The 16,400-nt window shown below is 35.7% G+C and overlaps 1 protein-coding gene across 1 annotated transcript in view; it reads left to right on the forward strand.

Moving 5' to 3' along the window:
* The window catches only part of LOC150078333 (uncharacterized), a 29,259-nt gene extending 15,186 nt beyond the window's left edge, over positions 1-14,073 (forward strand). Inside the window, exons 2-4 of the mRNA XM_090384870.1 lie at positions 3,964-4,250; positions 7,507-7,578; positions 13,388-14,073. Coding sequence (XP_090240996.1) covers positions 3,964-4,250; positions 7,507-7,578; positions 13,388-13,774 — 746 coding nt within the window. The 3' untranslated portion in view covers positions 13,775-14,073. The remainder of the gene's footprint in view (positions 1-3,963; positions 4,251-7,506; positions 7,579-13,387) is intronic.
* Positions 14,074-16,400: the final 2,327 nt, after the last annotated feature.

Here is a 16,400-nt window from a genome sequence, read left to right on the forward strand (position 1 = left end):
ACTCTTAAATCAAAATTTACAAGCGAACTTGTTTTTTAAGTCATTATTCTAGTCCAGCGGTTCCCAGCTTAGGTAAGCGTAACAGTGGAAAGTTCACTGTTGCGTAGTGGTACATAGAATTAAAAAAAAAAACATGTACCCTACTTTAAATAGAAAAACCAAGTACAATAAAATCACTTTTCTGTAAGCATCAAACTAGCTGGGGATTCTTTGCCTTAGTCTAAACAAAATACCTTTGCCAAAATCAAGCTTATCGATTCTGATTGATTGCTTTCAGATAAAAGAAATTAAACTGCACAAGCTCGTCATCTAAATTTAATAATAGTAATACATGATTAAGGAATTATTCAGAATTTTAATTAGTTACATCAAGTTTTAATTTCCTTTTTTTACATCGAGTGAACTGAATGTTCATGCAACATTGTTACCCAAGTTGTGAAACAAACGGTTCAATATATAGTTAGATATTCAACCTTTGCGGTGGGCCTTGCTGCTCTTGCATTTATTAATTTAATATCTAGTTATAGAACTCTTTCCTGTCATGCAGACTGGTCAATCAATCAAAAGTTGATCTTTTAAATTCATAATCTTGATATGAAAAAATAATAAAATAAGATATTCAGGGGTCATTTTTCTTTATAAAACAATGTTAAAATCACACCTTCCTAATGTAAGATCATTCTTCACTGGTTAATATCCGCAATTATTTTTTTTTTTAACTGATAGAACCTAAAGTTGGAGAAAAATGCGCCACAATTCTAAATCGTTCACGCTAATCAATCAAAAAATATATCTGCCACTCTATATACTCGATTCTTAAAGCACTAAACTCATCTCTAATTTTTATTTTCAATGTTTACTAATTTTTGGCTATTTTCTACACAATTTAGTTGCTACGCATAGATTTAGATCTATGCACGGACATCGAGTCAGCTTCTAATTCTCAAAATATGCATAAATCTAAATCTTTATGATGAATAAAAATTAAATTGTGCCAAGAGCTAAGTATAATAACCGCTGGTAAAGATTTTGGTGCCTAATCTAATATCCAAAATGATTCTTCCATCAGAGTGCAGAACATTTGGCCATAAACTGAATCGTAAACGATGACTTCCAACAAAAAAGTAATGAATTTTCACTATCGTATTCTGTCAGGTTAGTTTAGTTTAGGTCTGGAGATGAAACTGGTTTACTTTGAAATTAAACTGGATAACAATTGAAATGTAAAAAGTTTACAAGAATTTGTTGGTGAAAATTCTGACTATACTCTTATAATACCAGTTATGTTGATGCCCTTCGATAAATAAATGATTATTATTTGTACTGTGGATAGTAAAAATCCGAAGTCTACTTTTCCTTCCTTCAGTTTTGTTTCTTGTTTACTCCGTATTTTGTAGAAATTTCTGTCACTCATTCTTCTTTTTTACTTTCTCTCATTGTCCACTCTGTTTTGATTTATTATTGTTGGAAGGAACCATAAGTTCACAGACATCCATAAAGACAGCTCTTCGACTGGTGATCGGTTACAAGAGAGACCAAGCCATCTTACTATTCGGGCTGAGTGAATAATTTATAGTTAGATGGATTATGAGAGACTCGTTGACTAGCTTACGTTCTGGTCAGTGGTTCGAAATAAGAATATCAAAATTTGATCAACGTAAAGTGCCATTCATTTCGGATCAATAAACCAAACTTCGCGCGAAACTAAAATGGATCAGTTATAAGTGACTTCTTTCTTGTTAATACTCTAAATACAAACACTTGAGTTTAAAAAAAAAATTAATTCTATCCTAACAAGCAATATCATATTGAATTTTAACCGTCTGATTAGTTGGAATGGTTATTTAGTAAGGCTGGTTCTTGTTTTCATCACTAATGTAGAGTTTAGTCATGCTTTAAAGTTTCTGAAATATTGGCACCAGGAAATAAGAAATACGACGTATACCTACGTCACTGTTATAGCACGTGGTAGGTACTCAAACTGGAATCAAGGTTGCTGCTTTGCCTGAACTCCGTTATAATGACGCATGTTGTATTAAGGGGTGAATTGTCAGCAAGATGAATAGATGTTTATAAACAATTCAAGCGCCTTTATTTAATAAAATTGCACGAACCAAATGTACTCAGTTTTATCATGTTGGATTCGCACTTATGCATCGTAGGACCAATTTTTGTTTGCATTCTTCTATTCACCTGTACCTAGTTATTAGAGATATCCTTTCTTAGGTATGCGACCTAGTTACCAGATCATTGAAGCTACGACTATCGAAATAACTGTCCATTTTTCTCCTCAATATTTCGATTGTCTAAGATGATGATGAAGTCTTATTGCTAAGCGACGTAACGATTGAGACCATGCAGCTGTGGTTTCGACCAAACAAGAAGTGGATATCCCCCCCTCATTTAAAAAAACTAACAGTTTTTCACCTTTATTCGTAATTTCTTTGACCTTCAAATGGAAAGGGGAACGAAAGCGTCACAACTTTGCTGTTTTCTTGACAACTGACTGCCTTCTGTTTTGTCTTTTAGCGGTGTGTGCATATCTCACACACAAGGTGGCAAGAACCACGTGAATGCCACTTACCGGTTTGGCAGCCAAGCTTGGCATGGAGCCAAAAAATATCCACCGTGTATGATGAAAGGTTTCAACAGGTGGCGGCTGGGTAAAGACTGAAGATTGTTGTCTAAAACTGGTTGCTAGATTTTCCCTTTATATTAAACATAATCGGCATGACCAATGAAAAGCATGCCTTTTCTTGACCAGTCTTGACTTTTATTTCGTTAATGCTGTTGCGCTAGAAACTAAACTTTGAATATTATTTGCAGAATAAATGAAAATGTTGCGCTTTTTAAAAAAATATTTTATAAATTATATATACTTACTTTGGCAATATATCTCGTGGTAACTGATCATTTCACATAACTTACGGTTTGCAGTGCAGGTCCTTTTATCCTAAATTAAAAACTAAATGTGCATCCAATATCTGATCGCTATTCATCCATAGATTTTTTGTATTATACATTTGGTCTCTGATGTATGTAATCTATAAGAATAATAGGATGCCTTCAAGCTGTCTTTTTAATAATTTCTTGTATCCAAGCCACAAAGAACTATCCACACGCAACTATTTAACCAAACATTCTCATTATGGCATTTCAGTAAAACCTAAGATGCTTGCATTATTCATTAACATTAATTATTATTTATATAAAATCTAAGTTTTCAGCTTTAGAAAAATTTTTATAATCGAACCAGCCCAACAGCGCATAAAAATAGGCCATTTTTTCCCCATTTTGAATATTTTACGGTCACGCTACATGTATATTCATTAAAGGCTTGCTAAAGCATTCGGGGCTCCAGTTTTCTATGACAAAATGAACAAATCGTTCGTGTTTAGAGAGTCAGAGCAACAAACATGAACACTGTCATATTTTGTAAGTGGCATTTAAACTATATTTAATAATGCGAATTCTTATTACATTCCAACTGTAATTTTGTAATATAATTTTATTACACCGCCTCAGAGTAAAGAATTTCGACTTCAGCTGAAATCCAAAGTTGCAGCTTGGCACTCCTAATTTTCCCCATGATCAGCCAATCCAGAAACTGAAAAATCGATTTGGATAAATTCAGATTAATTGATAAATTCACATCCATCGTTTGGGTAAATCCAAATAAGAGACAACGAACAGTTACTTCTACAATAAAAGGCTTTTTTTTTTTTTTTTCTTAATTCAGTTTGTTTCAATTGTACTTTACGATCTTAGCTTCAAAGATTAAAATAGTTCGAGCCAAAATCTCGAACATGATACCAAAGGATAGAATCGTTTAATGATATTAATGAAAATAAATTAAAATCTATTTAATGATGGTCATAATCAGAGTACTTTAATTATTCAATCGCTATTTATTTTAATAAAACAGTCTATAAAACTACAGCATTTCCTTTTTTTCTATTTCAGTTCTTCTAGCAGGACTCTTGCTACTTAGTAACGTGGTAGGCAATCCCATACCACTAGTAACGGAGGGAAGAAGAGATCAACAGCGAATAGTCCTAATATCTGACCAACCGTTTTCTAACGAGCTCCGTAATCCGTGTACTTTTCATCGTATACCTACTCCAGGCTCCAATTCCTTTTCAAGATTAAGCCAACAGGAGCGAATCATGTTCGCAAATGAAATAATACAACAGCATGTACTAAGTTGGATATCCAGGTCGAAGACCGTAGGAGAAGATATAATAGCCTCGGTAAGTTCTATCATTACTTGATCTTCGTACAGGAGTTCCAAATAAATGTGAATAGTGTTAATAATATTCTGCAATATTTTGGTAATGTATTTCTTATGCAGAGCAGTAATTCTCGAACTTTTCCGGCTGTACCCAAATCAGAATTGGAAATTTATTACTTAATTTCCGTAGGTACTATATATTCCCATACCTCCCTCCTTGTATCCCTAAGGATACATGTACTACTGATTGAGAAACGAAGTCAAAGCATGGCTTCTCGCATTATTCTGAAATTTGGAGATTGACTGAACAAAACCATAGATGTTCTGAGTTATAAGGCCGACTGATGGATAATACACGCACACAGGGTTCTCGAACGAATTATTTGATGACAGTAGCCTGCAAACCCACTCGTATGTTCAGTAGGATTACTATAAGTGGCGTCAACAGCTGTATATATTTATTACAATGAAAAGTATTCAAACATTCGAAGATATCATCACACCCAGAAAGATTTCTATGGCCGAATCCATAAAAAGCTTTCTCCTTTCCTCGTTTTCCAAAACAACTTGCTTTACGAAACTGAACTTTTCATTTTCCTGAAATGTGCTTTTGAACTTTGTTCGGAGATCTTGTCCGGAAGAACCATAGATTTCCTTAGGTAATCAAGCCGAAAGAAGAGTGGTACCTTTACTCATGATTAGGAAATAACCTAGCAGAATTGGTATTCAGAGATGAAGCTACGTTTCAGTCTATTTATTTGTAATATTTTTAAAAGAAAACTATACAAACAGTCGCCTTGGTCTAAATGCAACCATGAAGGTGACACCGCATACTAAGTCGTACACTAAACTAAGATCTTTCACGATCAGTAATGCTCCACCAGTGCTGGCTACACTTTGGGAGAAAATTCTGATAGTAACTGATATTTTTGACGAATGAAGAAAAGTTTAATTACAATAAATCATCAGTTATCTAAATTTATTAATGTCGAAGTCAGAATATATAGACCAGCACTGGCTGTGTTAGACTCGTAATAAAAGAACGCATTACTACACATTTCAAATCGCGCTTTTAATTAATATGTTAATTACAATAATAAAATAATTAAAATTAATATTGCTATAATTTTAATAATTTAATTTCTTTATTTTAAGAATATAGTTAGTATGCATAACACGTATCATTTTAAGATACGGTATTTAAATTCGATTTATTTATTAAAATGTGCAAGTAACAGGACGACTGGGCTGCTTTCGTTTAGCGATATCAGGTGGTAAAACCCTAACTGAGAAATATTTCTCTGTTTACAAACAGGAAATAACGAAGAGGATACTGTACAGGTTCCGCTATGCATACGCAGACAGTTTTTGAAATTCGCCAAAAAAGGGAAGGAACTAAATGGGGAAGACATAAGAGCCATGATGTGATCAAAAGATTTGTGGTGTTGCAACTTACTTGATATTACAGAAATAGAGTTATATGGAGGATCACGAAGTTGAGATCTCGATTGACGAGACCTAGGTTGAAGATGAGTGGAATTACTATGGTCTCTTCAACTTCTTACCATATTAGACATTAATCTACTCCGACTTCTAACAGAGGCATATGTGGATGAGGCCTTGAAGAGGAGAAGCAGCAGCTGTAACGTTTTTAAAATTTTTAACAGAATCTCCAATGATGATCCTTTCAATTTTCTACCGGAGGAAAATGCATCCATATCTTGCAAATGGATCGACGAACACGCACACTTCATACAGATATGAGCGACAAAGCTCCAGGGCCTTCATACTTCACCTTAAAATTACTATTTTAAGTGTCCAAAGAATTCTGATAGCTGTATTTGAGAATCACTTAATTTCCAAACAATATTCGGAAACTTCTGACTTAATAGAATAAGTATTTAGCCTGTCGGTTGTACTGGGTTCCTCAGTTAAGCCTAACGACTTTAACATTCTTCTCTACTTATACCTGATGTTATTTTTACCTTGTGGATGCATTTTGTTTGCTTTTACCAGTTTCCCCGCCTGTCTTATCTCTCGACGAGTGACATGGGTGAGTGTACTTTAACAATGAGTAAAATTATAACTCTTAACTTGCACTCCGATCAGGAAGAGATAGTTTTAATTATCTGTTATTGATATTCCTTGTCGCTTCGAGGCCTTTATTACAGGCTATAGGTCCTTGATAATCTTCCCCATTCTCTCGTTAAATTGCAAATGGCTTTAAAAGGTTCCTCCGAACCGGAAAAACGACTTTATAATAATTCTTACGCAGCTGTTCGTCCTTTGAGGGAACAATACAGTTTTGGATGTTGCACGACTGTTTTGTGTCTCGATTAAGACTTTCTTATAGCATTGATGGTAAGGTTATTTCGCTATATAAGCAGGCAAATGCACTGGTATAGGTTTTATTCCTCTGAAATAATTTGATGTTCAATAAAATCCAGTTGAATTCATTTACTGTAGATATCTGCAGTAGCAGTAAAATCAAAATATACACACTTAAAAATCCATAAACTGTGCTGATGGGATTAGTGTCGATGTGTTGGGACGGTTCCCCATAACATTGCCAATGGAGGTAGACTTTTACACGGATTATATCAATGAGACAGGTACAGGTATGCTTGACCTTCAGAAGAGACATGAAAGGGGAGGAGATTGCAAGTAAGGTCGCAAAACACGCTTATTAGCCTACTTCACAGATGGCAAATTAGAAAATAAATATATATTTTTATACAAAGGGACGACCTGTCTGCTGTTTAAGCTGGGAGGTCGTATTCTTCGCTAGTAATCATCTCACGATATGAAAGACTTAAAAAAAATTGTTGCTCTGATGATTTCCCGCCTCTGTCTCCTTTATTTTAAAGTGAGAATTAAAACGTAATTTATTATTTTAAATGTTAACAGTAGTGGACCTAATTAAAACACAACGATGGTTGGAAATTAAGAGCATTTATCCGGGATAAACGTGATTTAAAAATCAATAGAATCACGATTAAATTAAATTATTAAAGATTAAATTAAATCATGATTAAAAGTCATTAAAAAACACGTAGTGTTTAACAGGGCGGTTTATCTACTACAGATCTGACGCAAGGAACGTGTGTCTGGTGAACAGTAAAACTATCTGCTTTAATAACACACCTAAGACAGCATACTATATATTTATATGCATTTAATAAAATAACTAAAATATTATTTATTTATAAATTATGCATTATGATATAATTTGAGGAACGATGATTAGTGACAGTATTTTTATTTATATATTTCAGAACATGATTCACAATTGCAGCATGTTGGGACTTCCACTTCTATCTGATACTCCAACACTACAGCAATTAGAGGTAAGATTTTCTTTTCTTTGCACTTGTTATAATCAGTTTCTCTTTTTCTTTTGTTATTATCTGTAGTAAGGATCTTACTGACTGAACCTCGCAATTAATCATCTGTCATGCTTATCTACACAACGTGATCCATTCAAACACCATTTTAGACGTCGTTGGCATGTGCTTTTTGACTCTGAATATGTCATTTACGTTCCAGTTTCATTTTACCAGCTCAACTGCATTTTCGTTTCATTTTGACAACTCGAAGATGGACTTTGAAGGTACGATATCGAAATGTGGCTCATTTTCGGCTGCCATGAACTCCACTGATACCCTTTTATTTGGTATGGAGTTATTAGATTGAGATATTATTAGACCTGAGATTTTTAATAGCGATTTAAAAAATCGTTATGTATTGTCTTGCCAATTTATCAGAGAATCCAGCGCTCTGATATTACCATTTCTTCAATCGTAGGCAAATCAATAACCCACGACCTGTTTTCAGGTGGTACAATAGACCTTTTCAGCTGTTTGGTTTGCGTTTAAAATCGGATTGTTCCTGAATATAAAACAAATTTACTGGAGAAAAACAAAACAATTTAGCTTTCGTCGGAGACAAATAACTCGACCACTAGTCAAATAAGTTCTCCTTTGATCCAGGCCTTTCCACACTAAGGGGTGCAACAGCGATTGTAACCTGTTTGTAACGAGGCCCTACGAAGAGGGTTGCAGTTCATCGATCGAGTCATTAAAGGTATATAATAGGAAAGACAGACGAGATCGACGACTTCAAAAAAGACACGACCATATGTTTCATGCAGCGGGAGCATCGCTACTAACAGCATCGGCTGAGAGACAAAACGAAAAAAAGAAAGTCCTGCTGGAAGACGAATCTGAACCACAAATAAACAGCATCGGTCTTCTATGTGATGAGATGGTTGGTGTTACTTGGCGTCTTCCGATGTAATATTTGTTTGTTAGAACTTGATTGCCTAAATAGTCGAAAGACTGGCAGATCTGTAGACCCTGGCATCATTTAGTTTCTCTGGATCAAAGGATAATGTATGCAATACTTCCATGGAGTTGAATTGAAACGTGGGATCCAGAGAAAAATCATAATTAGCAAACTGTATCTGATGAGGAACAAGTTGTCATAATGTCTTGAGCGACGGAGGTTTGGAAAGAACTTGCTAGATATTTGTTGAATCGAATAGTAGATGTAGAGAATTCTGATATTACGCGGCATCTGCCATGTCCTGCACTGTCGTCAGATGCGAATCCCATCGAGTATCTGTGGGTTTATCTGGAACGACGAAGCCGATATAAGCCTTAATAATAAACGACTATAACCAATCTAAAGATTATTCCTGAACAAGAATGGAAAACATCAAAATGGCACATGGTAAAATCCTTGCCACACTGTATTGCCACTGTCATCGTCATTCAATTGGCTTACCACACTGTGGAAGAGAAAGCCTAATGAGTGGCATTTAGTTGCTTGCTGTTTTTCGCCCTGCTGTAAGTATTCTATCGTCAATGGTGTACGAAGATTCCCGGCTTGTCTCTTCATAGACTGAAAGAATTTCTAAAAGCAATTGTAACCCGCTGTCCTCATTAGGAGAGGTGGCTTCCCTTTGATTCTTTTTTTTTTTTTTTTTTTTCCTGTATCTTTCGCCCTGCACAATTAACTCGCCCTGAGAACACATGCAATCTATACACCGACCACCATTTCTGTGCCATTAACGGTATATTTTTGATCTTTTGAATTAAAATATTTTGAAGAAAATAAAATAATAGGTGATGAGTAAAGGTGCTGTCATATTTAAAATTTTATAAAGACAGCTGACTCGAGAATCTAGAAAACATTTGATTCCATGAGTACTGGCCAAAATCTTTTTTCTGTTTCTTTTCATTGTGATTATCAAAAATAATGTATTATACTTTTTAAAATGCTCATTCCATTATTAGCGAAACAAACTAACAGCATGTCACATCTTTCTACTAATTGTATTAAAAATAAAACGAAAAACCAAACTTGAATGGAGGAAGAGCTTTAGCTTGAGGTATCGCAGTATAAAACCTGATTGAGGTGCGTTAGTCTCTGAAGTAGTTGTGAATGAGCGATATTTTCTCTGGTAAGAGAGGCAAGAACTGGGGCGGAGTAATAAATATAAAATCGTAAGCAATAACAGAAGGCTACATGAAATATTTTACCTTTGGGCAGCTTGTTTTAGATTATTGAAATAAATTTTCTGCCAAGGTGGCAATGCAGAAAGTCTGCTTCTTTGTATCATTTAGCCATACTAAGCACGTGCTCTCCCCTTCCATTTATTTCATAATATAATTATGATATTGATCAGGACGTAACATTTGCTTTGTGCTACTAAATGTCTTTATCCTTTTAGCTCACGCTGTAACTTCTAACTTCAGTAGCTGTAAGTTGAGACACCAAATAAAGAGGACTACCGATTGAATCATTGATTTTTTTTGAAGTTGAAGAGCGAAGATTATCTTCCACAGACAAGCAACCCTCTTTGAACAATTCAAACCATTGAAAAGTCCTCGAATGTCACATGGCATTTTCTCCAAAAACTGTTTCTAACTTTTTTGTGGATTTCTGTTGCACTTTTCCCTGATTCAAAATAAAATTTGTTACAAATTCGCTGCTCTCTAAAATCCCTCGTGCGTTACTGTGTCTGGATAAGTCGCTGTGACGCCGCAATGTTGCGCAGATAATTATAACGTACAATCAAAACAAATTACGCTACTGCTAAACGGTTGACTCCTCCATCATTCGTACTAGAGCCTGATAATAACTTATAGCCGTGAACTTGATGCGATAGAAACAAACCACTTTTTTAGTGATTCCAAATATGAAAGGTTGTCGAAACCCATAGATGCTCTAGTACAATGGAAGGATTAAGCGATTAGAAGAAATTCCTCAATATTTACTCCTCGGTTTTTCATAAGACACGATTTTCAGGAAACTGTACATGAGTTGTCACAGAACAAAATTAGTGATAAACTAAGTGAGTTGGTGTTGAGCCGCAAATCGAAATTGACTAATTGCTGCACACGATTAGACTCGTTTGAAAGAATGAGGTGGAACTACAAATGCCAATTCGCATGAATAGGATTAAAATGATATGCAAGAAAGGCGTGTGAGAAGAGTGCTCTTTTTCAGTGCTCTGAAACATTTATTAGTGCTCTTTTTGGACATTCGGAGCTTGAATGGATTTGGGGTTCTTCAACAGAAGTGGAACACCAGTGGTGGAGCGGATTTGCGATCTCTATAGAAATAAGTGAAGAATAACTCAGATAGTAAGAGAAACTTTTTTTTTTTTTTTTTTGCTCCATTCGTGTTTCTAGTTTTGAGGGATGAAAAACCAGTTCTGAAAGAAACTGTGCAACCCTTTTTCCGAAACACCGAAGTTTCTCATCAATACGGAAATGGAACCCATGCCTTTTCCATAACTCGAAGGACAGCGATCATATTTGCTGTGCTAACACTACAGCTTTTTGCTTCCATGCTTTCGACGGCAGCAAAATGAATTCTTGTATAGAAATTCGCAAAATAAACAGTTGGATTCAGCTTTTAAGAAATTGGCAGTGAATATGAAAGAAGTGGTTGTTTCCACATTCTATATTTTTTAGTTCGGAAAATAATGCAGTGTTTCTACCTTTCCTGCTAATGGGAAAAAATCAGTGATGCACTGAGGAGAAAAAGCATCAAACAATACGAAATTGTATATCAATCATACTGTCTAATGGTCTTTGTAAGGAAGCTGCGTCACACTTCATCTCAGTAGAAACGAGACATTTTCTTTCACCTGTCGAGTTTATGGTCTGATTATTAACGACGAAACGTTAAATTTTTCTGAATATTTTTGCTTTCTTTGACTCATTCGGAGTTGACTCCAACTCCAGTTTAATTCAACAGCATGCAGTCATCCAGTAGATCAATCGACATTCTCGGTAGTCCACTTTCAACACAATTTTCGTGCTCCTCTTCTTTGAGCAGCAGCCCAAAGCTCTGTCACTCGATTTCATTTGACGTTCTCAATGATTTTGATTCGTCTTTTTTTCTAATGATTTTTAGAGCCCGATCAAACCATCGTCACCAGAATAAATCCAGTGACAAAAATAATTCATAATAACAGATATCCGTGGATGAGTAAGTGATTATATTTAGAAACAATATGGATTTCCTTAAAAATATGAAAAATATCAATATTTCTACCACAGCGAAACACGCTATTTCCTGACAGCAAACAAATTAGGTAACGAATGTCATCCTGTGGTAAATCTCTTCGCGCTTGCGCTACTTTGCTCTACTAAACTGTTGCTCAGGTCAGAATTTGGGCAATGGTTTAGTAATAGTTTTAGCAAGCTTAGGAATGGAGGTTAGCATGTAGTCTTTTCCAAGTCCTTGCAGTCTACGTTATTAACCTCTGACCCTTAACGGTTTTCCGGGGTGTATAAACAAAAACCAACTCTGTGCACTGTTGTAGATATATCAGATGACTTTGCAAGTCAGTAGCGCATCATATGACAAAGATCTGTTGCGATATCTGAAAAGAGCGTATAAATACCAGAATTGAAAGTCATAAGATGGTACCAGCATAATTGAGTCGTTTCAAAGTGTCTTCAGTAATGACAGATATAGCCAGCCATGATATAGCTGTTGTTGTTATTTGCGTTTTTTTAGGAGCATTAGCAACTAAGGCCATATTGCTCCGAGGATATGCGGTGGTCATTCCCTGACCTTTCCACATCCTTCGTATTTGGTGGTCACAGGCTCGAACCCCAGTCTAATCAAGAAGCGTGTGCTATGCACTGCCGCTCCTGCCCACCTGGCTACAAAGGCGCCTCCATTATATAACACATGGCTGGCTATATCATGGCTTTCACCGGAGACACGATACGACACTCTCTAATGAAGAATCAACTCTGCTTCTCCAGTGTGTCTCTTGACTTCAGTAAGCCCCAAAACAGAAGAGACCGGTTACTGAAAATTTATACTTTTTCATCGCGCTAATCCACTCTTTCCTGACAATGCTGCAAACACCGACGACAACTGTTGGTTGGTTCTTTGGAAAATTTTGAATCTCGGCCACTTTACTGAGTCAGCCAGTTGGTATCATACTCTATATATAGACTACTAAAGAAGCTTTTCTTTAAGAATTCCTTCCTTTCTTACAGGATTCGAACTGTGAATTCTTCAAACAAGCGACAAGTGACGAAACGACTGCGTACCATACCAGCCGCAAGCTGTAGCAAACCCAAATATATCGTATCAGAATTATTTTTTGTATCCAGTTCTTTTGTCACTGCAACATATTGTCCAATAGAATTGGTCAGACAAGATCTCCCCTTAACAAACCCATGCTCTGAGTGAAGTATTACTCCAGTGGCGCCATTAATTTCCCCTGGAACAGAAGTTAAACTAACAAGTCTGCGATCGTGTCACTCTTTGCCCCCCCCCCCCCCTTGTGAATTGGCAATACATTCGCACATGGACTTCCCCTGAATCCAAAGATGCAGTATTGAGTGATAGTTGGAAATCGTGTTACTGGTTACATTTGCAACAAAAGTTTGATTTGTTCTTATCCAGAAAGTGTGCAAAATCCCATTCTTATCGAAAGCGTCTGCATTAACTATTTAAATTCTTAATAACTGATTCTTGTTAGTATGGGGGTGTATAGATTTTAACTACATTTTTTTTGTAATTTTTATCTACTGTGAATGGGGGGTTTGTTAAAAAATATCAATAGATCTAAATTTATTTTTTAATGCAGATTAATTAATTATTTTCTTTTCCACACAGGAAGTGGACACAGAAGAAGCACTGAAGAAACTGTACGGCTCCCTCCTCACACATACCGCCCACGTGTATTTCGTAAGGGATCAGGCAACTCTTTATTCTAACGAGACATGTGACGCAAGAAATAACGAAGACACTTTGGTTAACCAAAGCAACGAGTTTGCCGTGAAATTACTGAATGTGGTGTGTTGGTTACGAACAGCAAGCGATGTAGTGGCATACTCCACCGACTACAACAACGTGACCAGTCGGGTATTAAACGAACCCCTTGATGACCTAAACTTGTGCTCGCGAAGAGTAGTGAGAGACTGCCAAACTATTCATAGCTCACTGCGCCTGCTCTCAACTGTGAATACTTACTTGAGAAACTACACGTCCTTCGAGGAATGATGAAATGCTGGAAAGATAGCGCCAATCTACCACGGAACAATGTTAAGAAGCTGGACTTTATTTTCAACAGTTGGAGTGGTGAACAACCCAGCTGCTCGTGGCTAATTTATACAGACAGTTTTCCGAAACGCAGCCGCTGTCGCCGTTTCCTTCAAACGCCAAATGTTGAAGCAACTCTACCTCCCGGACCGATGTTATATAAATTAAGTGACTAATTTAGCTTGACTGTTCGCGGTTCATCTCGCTTCCAGGAGGTGCTGGTGCGCTACTATTTATCAGGGGCTGGAACCCTGTCTTTTTATAACGCCAAACGTACGTTTGTTAGATTTGCATAGTTGATCTATAAACCAATTCTCTTTTTATGAATAGCCTTTTAAAATACTATATGTTCATATATATGTGTGTGTCTCGTTCTGGCAGACTACTGGTTTGCTTATTTTTTTTAAACGAAAGCTGGTCTTTGTAGTTTCATGGTACTCGTCAGTCATAATTAGAAAGCTGGGCAACTATTTGTGTAAGGAAATATTTTCTTAATGCAAAAATATTTCTATTATCAACCGGTTTCTGTATCTTTTTGTGAAAACGGAAAGCAAACTTCCATAAAATAATATTGACTCTTGCTTTATAAGGTAAAGCAGAGTTAATCTGTCGCGTACGAAGCCAAGATAAACAAAGTATCTTCTGATACTCATAAGCTAGTCAATATTTATAAAAATAAAATTTATTTTAGGTTTCAGAAAAATGCATTTTTAAAGGATTATTGGGCATTATTGAAATTACTCGCAACGATGTTGTTCTCTGCTAATGGAGAATTTGGAGATAAGCAGTTTCCGTCCGTTTAAGATGTTTCCTGTCCAACGAACTTAGAAAACAAAAAGTTAAATTGTGCATTTGGAGCACAATTCGCTAGGAGAGCGATAGGCCTTAATTAAATGTGGGATGTCGGTGCAGAATGTCTCGTGTTCTCGGAACAAATTTCATACGACCATCTTTCAACCCGAATGCTGTTTTGAAAGTGCATTTAACTTATTTAACTTGCGACGATAACTTATTTATATTTATTTTTTTATCATGATATCATTGTTCATATATCGTGTTGTTCTTCCATTAAAATGTAGTGAGAGGGAATATGTTTTCCTACTGTAATATACATAAGAGTAATAACACTTGTTTTCTATGTATAATGAGAAGCATGATTTAATGCGAATGATTGAAAATGTGTTTTATTTTGTTTTGTTTCACTTTCATAACATGCAACTGGTTACTGTCCAAAGATAGCCATGTCGTTTATATATGTGCCTTTGTAAATAAATCACGTTTTTTTATCTCTAGTTTTATTCTGAATTATTTATCTGGGTGAGTTTTTCTTCAACTGGATTCCATGTGATTTGCTTTCGACCTTGCTGTAGCCTCTTTTTAAAGTTTAAGAAATTGTCACCCACGAAATAACTGAGTGTCCCGCATTTCGTAGAAGTCTGACATAGAAAACAAAACATTTAATCCAGTTTTTAGGAATAAATATTTGTCAAAAATATACGTATTGTGTTGCTGAAGATATAGGTGAATCGTTAATTTTTTGGGACAGATAGAACTGACTTTTGGGACTGTAGTTAACTCAATGTATCTATTTCTTTGGAATCTAGCCTGGAGATCATCGTGTAAAGAATTGGCGGCAGATATTCGAGTAATTCAAGGGAAAATATCCCATGATATACAAAAGAAAAGGTAGGCGACTAAAATCTTCAGATATTCCACCTTTGGTTCAGAAATTTGAAGATGGAGGGTCAGTTAATGGAACTTTTCCGTTACTTAAAAAAATAAGAAGAGTTGTGGGGCACTGGTTTGTCTCCCTTCTTAGCGAATGTATATGGAGACATTTGCACACAGCAGGGAGAGGGGGACGGACACCTGAAATAAATATTAAAAGTTAGACATAAAACAAGTGTTAAGAACAACTTGGAATATACCTCCTCTAACTGTCCATTAAGCGTTTAACGCTTACTGGATACAGTCTTTGTCTTTAACATTTCATTACGAATGAAGGTGGCAACTGATTTGTGTTTTTTGTTATGACATAGACAAGAGCTCCTTAATTTTATATTCATAATGCTCCTTAGTTTTATTTTCGTTATGTTGGAAAATAAGAACTGATTAACAGTATTTTTGGACACCATTCCTTAATGCTTTTTATTAAACGGATGTCTGGAAAAAGCTCCAAAGTATAACTGTCGAATAAACATTGATACATTACAGGGTTTTTTTTTTTTTTTTTGCATTTCAGCATACACAATGTTTCATTTCGATGTCTGTTATTTTTGCAACGATTTCCGCAGAAAAGTAATCACACCAACATTACAATAGCCGTAGGAGTGTTGTTGAAGTGATTTCCTAATTCCTGTTATGTCTTGTCCAACTTCCGGTTTATTCTCATTAGGTAGAATACGGGCTTAACACATCGAGTGCATTTTCCTTTTACTTGAATTAATATAAACTAATTTATTCGGACTGAATCGTACAGACAGCAGACATTACTTCGTGTACAACTTTTTTTTTTTTTTTTGAGTTATGTATGTTAATTTGGCTGGTCAAGTGAATTAGATTGTATTGGTAAATGTATGATTAATCT

The sequence above is a fragment of the Mastigoproctus giganteus genome, chromosome 11, assembly GCF_048544385.1.
Source record: "Mastigoproctus giganteus isolate SK-2022 chromosome 11, ASM4854438v1, whole genome shotgun sequence".
NCBI lineage: Eukaryota > Metazoa > Arthropoda > Arachnida > Uropygi > Thelyphonidae > Mastigoproctus > Mastigoproctus giganteus.